This window comes from Pteropus alecto, unplaced genomic scaffold, assembly GCF_000325575.1.
Source record: "Pteropus alecto unplaced genomic scaffold, ASM32557v1 scaffold98, whole genome shotgun sequence".
Lineage (NCBI taxonomy): Eukaryota > Metazoa > Chordata > Mammalia > Chiroptera > Pteropodidae > Pteropus > Pteropus alecto.
The window spans coordinates 5995711-6003447 of record NW_006443570.1 but is presented as its reverse complement, the minus strand read 5'-3'; the positions used below and the strand labels follow the sequence as shown (position 1 = coordinate 6003447).

Here is a 7737-nt window from a genome sequence, read left to right as displayed (position 1 = left end):
CCCTCCCTCCCTCCCTCCCTCTATTCCTTCCCTTTCTCCCTCCCTCCCTCCTTCCCTAAAGTGTATTTGTTTGAAGGAGCATTAGAAAATAGCAAGATTTGTCATATATTGAGGTATATGTGAAGAGCTTAAGATATGGGGTCAGAAGGCCTTGGGCAAATCATTTAACCTCCCAGAACCTTAGTTTCCTCACCTGTAAAATGGAGAAATAAAAATACTTCATAAAGTGTTGTTTATATCAAAATTGATTTTATTCGGTCATTTTCCCACCTTATAAATATTATCAACTATGTGCCTGTCAGCCTTAAGCTTGAGTTACAGAAACAAGTCAGACAGCATCTCCCTCCAATAGATTATAGAACAGTGCAGAGAGAGAAGTGTGTTAATAAACGAGTATTAGTGATGCTATGACGGGAGCAACGGTAGTCCAGAAATGATGCTTGAGGTTATTCAACACCGAATATTGTTCGTCTAAAGAATTGAGTTAGGGAGGGGGATGGGGAAGGCTGGGTGGGGACTTGGCATTCTGAAGTAAGAGAATAACTTGACCAAAGGTTTAGAAATGTCAAAGCACCTTAATTGAAGAAAAGCTATTTAAAAGTGACTAGAGCAAGGAGTAGAAGCAAGTACAAATTTGATCAGAGATAAGTCTAGAAAGAGAGGGAGGGGCTGGATTATGGAATGCTTTTATATATCAAATTAAGGAGTTTACCTTTTGATCTTCAAAGCCAAGGAAAACTATTGGAGGCCTTTAAACAGAAGAGCAATGTGATTAGATTTGTGTGGAAGATAGATTGAAAGTGTGAGACTAGAGATAGGGAAATGAGTTAAGGAAAAGTGAATAACTGATTAAGGTGGTAATAATAGGAATAGGTAAGTGGCATGATTGGAAATTGGTTAGTACAGTCATGCACTCCTTAATGAAGGGGGTACGTTTTGAGAAATGCATCATTAGACAATTTCGTAGACTACACGTGCACAACTAGATAGTATAGCTTATCACTCCTAAGCTACAAGCCTGTGCAGCATGTTACTATACAAAACAACAGGAAATTAAATTAAGCACAAGAAAAAATGATGCAATCATATAAACACAAGGTATATGAGCTGCTGCCGGTGTAAAACAGCATACTGTTTTACAAAAAACTTTTTCAATAAGTAGAAAGAAGTACACTCTAATCAAAAGTGTAGTGTAGTAAATACAAAAACCAGTGACATGGTTGTTTATTATCATTATCAAGTATTATGTACTGTACAGAATTGTATGTGCTATACTTTGATATGACTGAATGCGCACTAGGTTTGTTTACATCATCATCACTACAGACACGTGAGTACTGCATTGCACTATGACATCACTGGGTGACAGCAATTTTTTGGCTCCATTGGGACCACCATCTGGAATGCCATCATGACTGTCATAGATGTGGGGAAAGAGGGAACTATTCATTTACTCAGATAAGGACTATCAGAGCAGAAGAAGCAGATTTGGGAAAGAGGAATTTCGTGTTGGATATGTTGACCTTGAAGAGCATAGGACTTGAGAGTTATCTAGGTGGAAAGTGTTCACTAGGCTTTTGGGTATTTTCTGGGAGGAATTTGGGAGCTGTTCTCCTGCAGTGGTACTAAAAGCCACAAGAGTTGATGAGTTCACCCAAGGAATGTGTATATAGGCTAAAAGAACTCTGTATTAATATACCCCATTTAAAGGATCATTAGAGCTTTTGAAATGATCTAAGAAGAAATGGCCCAAGAGGTACAAAGAAAACACAGAGAGTTGATGTTTGTGACAGTCTAGTGCTTTGTAAGCTGTAAAGCACCGTGATGTAAATTTATTTACTCTGAGTGAAGGGGATCCTTTGGACTGGCCTAAAATTAACAGATTCAGAAGTTCCTAAACATGAAGTTTTAAAGAATATAATGTTATAGATCAGTGACAGATACTTATTTTAGTTATAAATAGCTATAAAAAAGAAGTATAAAATTTAGGGTCATGTAAATGACAGCGTGCCACATGTAATTAGTATATACTAGAATAACTGTGATGCAAAAAAGCTTATTGACAAGTTTTTAAGGGAAATGTTAATGTTAAGTTTAGGAATTGATTGATTCTGGTGATGTTACCAGGAATGAAGTCTCAGAAGTATTTTAAATAGCTGACTTCTGGTGCAGAACTGAATTCCTTTTTAAAGAGGGACTTCATTTGGCTGGGGTTATTTTTAGAGCTTTTTTTGGAGTGCAGCATGGCAGTTGGAACCAAACGAAGTATGTTATGTTAATAAAATCTCTATGTCGTATTTCCATTTCCACTAACAATTTCTTTCATTGTAGATTCTGAAAATAGCATAAAAACTGCTTAAACAGGTTTGTCATTATCTCTGGTTAATCCAACCTTAAAAACAGACTTGTCTTAAAGCATAGGTTAATTTTAATAGTAAACATGCTCTAAAAAGTAAAAAATTTAATTTGATTTTTTTTGTTCCTTTTCTTTTTTCATTTTCTGTAACATATGAACAATGAAAAATTGATCCCAACAGTCTCAATATTTTTAATGGACTAAGTAGGATGTAGAGACCTTAGAAAACAGGGTAATTTTTAAAAACAAAACCTTTAAAACAAAACAACTCAAAAAACAAATACTAACAATCTTTTGTCTCAGCCAATTAATTTGTCATTATTATTGTAATTTTTTAAAATTTAAAAACCAAACTTGATTTTTTATATGCTAAATACTTGATTATATTTCAGTTCAAAAACTGGATTTTTGTCTTGAGTCTTTTAAAGCATGCTCCTCTCTACATTTTTGACATTTCTGTGAAAAGCCACTAGGAGGTGGATAAGGGAGAGTTTGGCCTGCTGAGAAAAATGAAATGTTTATGGTTATTTTTCTTCCACTATCACTAGCTGACAGTATCAGTGTTTTCTTTGGCATAATTGAAATTCGGGTAAGACACATTACAGAATTCTAGTGGATCAGCATTATAGCTTTGTTCCTTGTTATTTAAGTTGGTATGATTCTGCTGTGTTGTCACAGGGTTGTGCCAGAATAACCCTGCTCTCTGACAATGTGTGCTTATAGAGGTGGGTATGGCGTGCTTGCACCAAGCCTTGGAGAACAGTGTCATTATCAAACTCACTCAGCTACTCCTGGAAGAACTTCTAGTCCATCTATACCTTGGCCTCATTTCTTTATCTCTATCATACACTATCAATTCATTACCTCTAAACTTGAAAACTATGGGAAGGAAAACCCAGTATATTAGGTGATGAACTCACCTCGTAGTGCTGCAGAGAGACAATGCCAGTTTCCATGTACTCATGTCATTTGCCTTTGATTAGAGAACTTTACTGTCACTGACAATAAGCATGAGTTGTTTGGGTTTAGTTAGTTTGTGGGGTCTGTCCCCACACTCACATTGATAGTACTATCTAGTCTTAGTTCTTTGAAATAGACAAGCGTAGACTGTCCATTTGGATAAACGCAGAATTGGACAGCTTTGCCCTCTTAGCTCCCATTTCTGCTAACTTCGTTATAGAGACATATTGGGATACGTCTCCAACATACAGTGAACTTGCTGTTACAAATGCAGTCTGAAAGTGAATTAACCTTTTTAGAAGTCAGGCAGTGGAGATTCTGATTCATGGCATTCCTTTTTCTGTGCTATCTGCAATGGGAGTCAGACAAGTTTTGTGCATCCTGTTCGTGCCCTGACCATGAGCATCATGTCTGATGTATGTCCACCTGCATATTCTATGCTCAACCTAACTTGAGTCTCCCTATCATCCACTAGGTGATGAAGGTGGAGAATCAGAACTTCTTGGAGAGGATCTTCCACTCGAACCTTCTGTTGCCAAAGCGGAAAGGAGTCACTTGATAGTGTGGCAAGTGATGTATGGCAGTGAGTGAGCCCATGGGACACAGGTGGAGACGGAGAAGCTGTCTCTTCTGCATGGTTTCTTTTCCCTTTTCTTCTTTATTTAATGCTCTCTTTGTGAAATAATTTTCACCACATAATGTGTGAGCATTTTTTTCCTGTTAACTTTACAAAATCTGTCTTACCGTAATAATACAGGAACTAGCTGTTTTACTGCACCAGTGTTATAGGCAATTTCAGTATATTGTGAACAAATCAAAGAATGTTTACTTTCTGCAGACTGGTGAATTATAGAAAGCAATCCAGATGTGGTTTATTCTGCCACAGCTAATGTCGCTCACTTTGTTAGATGGGATCACTTTTTAGCTGTCACTAATAATGGAATTAATGGAAACACTTGATAAATGAAACTGTACCATTAAGTACAATAGTTAAGTTTTCCCGAATGTATTATAAAATTGACACAAACTAATATCAGGTGGATTATCAGGATTTATCTAAATGTCCCGAGAAGGTTAAAAGCTAACTGTAAATTACTTTAATTTTCACTTTCAAATCTGACAAATCTTGTTTATATGGTATATAAAACTTTGTTTTCATCAGATTTGGGGGGTTTTATATTAAAGAAATTAAGACTACACTATTTAAATAAAAGTTTCCTGTTTCTGACTTAGAGCTCTAAAGTTTATGAGGCCTGCTTCTCTGAATATTCTGATTTTTTTAAGACTAGTTTTACTCATTTTCATACTGACATGTCTGAAAGGTTTATACCTAGAAGGCTTAGAAGATAGATGTCAGCAATGGGAGGATTTTTTTTTTTTTTTTTTTTAAGGAATTGTGTTTTGGAGTCCTCGTACCAGCGGATGGTGGTGGTTGGTTGAGTTTTTTCCATGTAAGAAATTCACCTGTTTACCAGTTGTTCTTGGATTGCTCTTACTAGTTAAGAGTAAAGCAGTAGTGGTGATGGAATGTGGCCGAACTGACTGAGGGATTTGATTGGAAACGGTATTTTTTTCTTGTTAAACTACAGAACAGCTTGCACTTGATATTTTGTATGTAAATGACACATTTGAGCTTTTATGCCCTTTTGAGATTAAAATGCCATCTTCAAAGAGGAAAACTTATGATGGCGAAGAGGACAAAGCTAAGGTACCATAGAGTAAAAGTTGATATGACATCTTTTCACTCACAACACCCATTTAAAAAATAGTCTGGGCCTGATTTCCTTGTTTAATAAGTTTTTGAAAAACCATTGTGCTTCAGTTTTTCCCCCCTCAAGCCTCTCGAAAATGTGTGATTTACCATTTTTTACTCATTACTTTAAGCAAAGCTAAATATAAAAATAAGTGCTATTTTAAAAATATAAACCTATTAAAGACCCCTTATCAGAAGGACTACTTAAAGGAAAGAAAACAAACACAGGTCTCAGATTGTCTACGCATTTGTAAGTACCAGAGATTTTTTTCTTGAACTATCATTCTAAGATATTTGTAAAAAGTACACCAGTGAGTTTTAAGCACATATATGATTTGGCTAGCTTATAAAACACATGAGATTCAATGAGCCAGAGGAGGCTTTGGATCCGTTTGGCCACATGTGTCTATAAGCACATTGTGTACCCAGTAAAATTATGGCCACTTTTAGATGGCTGGAAGGAAAAAACCTTTGGTAAAAGCTGTATAAAAGGATGATGTTTTACTTGAGCTACGTACATTTCTTCAGGGCACCAAAACTTAGGCCACTTTTTCATAACATAAGCTATGCTTTTATTTCATTTTAAATATGAGTCATTTTTGGCAATACCTTAAATGATCAACATTCTTAAACATTTTTAGGAATGCTGTATGAACTCACAAGAACGACACACCAAAGTGTCTGGGAATTATAATCCCAGAGTCGCACCCCATTTGCTGTTCAGTCTTTTATAGTTTGTATGACCAAATGTAGGAAATTAGGAGACAAAGATGAGAAATGCAGACAAACATGTTACAATGGTTGTAATTACTCATTAAACTTACTGATATTAAGAATATAGGTGTGTAGCTATTGTATCTAAAACTGTCAGATTATCTGTGGCCCTGTTAATTTCAGGGACTAGAGAGAGTACAATAATGCTGTACCATTTGTTTTAAGGGCTTGTCCTCATGTTTATAATTTCAGTAAAGTATTTTCTACTGATTGCTTTACTTCCTCCTATTCCCCAATAACAGGTTTATATTCTTGTAACATTCACTTTGGTCAAGATGGTAACCCTTGGAGAAAATGCCAAAATGTAAGCTTCTTGCAAACTGCAAAGCGGTTAGTATAAACTGCCTATAGCTAGCACATCAAGGGCAGAGAAGAGGCTTGAGTACCACGGATTGGTCTCTCCATGGTTTAAAAAAAAAAAAAAAAATTTACTCCTATTGGAAGAAATAAGGGATACATGAGAATTTTCTTATTTTGTTACGCTTGGGTTATGTATGAGGTTGAACCATGTGATCTGATGGTGATCTACAAAAATGGCGGTATCATAGACATTAACCTAATGCTTAGTATTAACTGCAGGTTAAAATCCCTGTGAGGCAAAGGGAGAATATTTTCTAGGGACTCGGTTTTGAGAGTGTTTTTCTCTAATTCGTGTGGATCTAAATTTTAAAAATTGGAATGAATACCTTAATAGCTGCAGCTTGTCGAGAGTGTAAAACATTTTGAGCACAAAATATGCAGCACATAACTTTTCCAATTGTGTTTGCATAGAAAGGGTTAAAATACATTCTCCAGTTGCTGTATTGTTCCTTTCTTTTAAAGGTCTTCCTATATTTGAGAATAGACCCTTTAACAGTGGCTGCCTTAGAAACAAAACAAAAGAAAACAATCGTCTCATAATATTAACTGTACTAAAGAATGTATGTCATGCAACCGCTATGGAACTGAATATTTCCTTGTGAGTATTATGACCGTTACCAAAGGACTCCACCAGATTTAGGGCTCTTCTTAGTTGATCATGTTGAGAAAGGGACTCATTGGTCCCAGTTTGTAACATGAGAAGAGTAGAGGAGAGGGAATTAAATGTGGAAATCATAAATGCTTTTCTAACAGGGTTATACTGTTTTATAACACAAAATTTCATTTTCTTTCTCTTTAAAAAATTAAGTTTTTATTATTAATGTTGTCATGTTTCTCAATATTTGAATATAGTGTAACCATTTTATGTTCTGAATTTGTTTTTTGTCCTAGACATTTTATCCAGAATTTTACTTGCCTCTATAATCTGAAAAATGGTTCTTGCTGTCTGTTAGAGGCTGAGGCTTCATTTCTATGAGCAAAAAGCTCATTTAGCAATGTAGTTATTTCAGTATTTATTTCTATTATGGAATCCCTGGGGTTCGGAATGTAACTTTGTACATGAAATATATATAAATATGTATATGAAACATGTATCAGGTCCAGTGTATTTTGTTTTGTTTTTGCCTTTCCTAAGGGTCTGAACTTGGTTTTTATTTGAAAGTCCAATAATCTTCCCCCGTCATATATGTCATTTCTGAGCGACTGTCGCCCTTTGGCACTAGCTGAAAGTGAGCCGTGGGAAGTACATGAAGAACATGTCTGCTTGATCATGTGTTCACATGAGATATGAGTAATAGACCGTAGAGCTTTCTAGAAATGTGGCTGTGCTGAGTAACAACCCACACATGATACTAAGGCATGCCATTTGCCAGATTACTCAGTAATAAGAGGCCGGCTGCAATGTAGATGTTAATGATATGGTGTGCTTATTTGTGATCCATTTGCTTGAGAGAGACTGGAAGGAAGGATGATTATAAAACGAATCATGTGGTAGCACTATGTGCAGTGGTATTTAGACTAATCCATTGTGTTT

At 35.8% G+C, this 7737-nt stretch overlaps 1 protein-coding gene across 2 annotated transcripts in view; it reads left to right on the top strand.

The window, feature by feature from the left end:
• Positions 1-7291, top strand: part of SPAG9 (sperm associated antigen 9) — a 114390-nt gene extending 107099 nt beyond the window's left edge. For both annotated transcript variants that reach the window (XM_006924838.3, XM_006924837.3), the window contains one exon: positions 3792-7291. In XM_006924838.3, the coding sequence (XP_006924900.1) occupies positions 3792-3907 (116 nt within the window). In that variant the 3' untranslated portion in view covers positions 3908-7291. The remainder of the gene's footprint in view (positions 1-3791) is intronic.
• Positions 7292-7737: the final 446 nt, after the last annotated feature.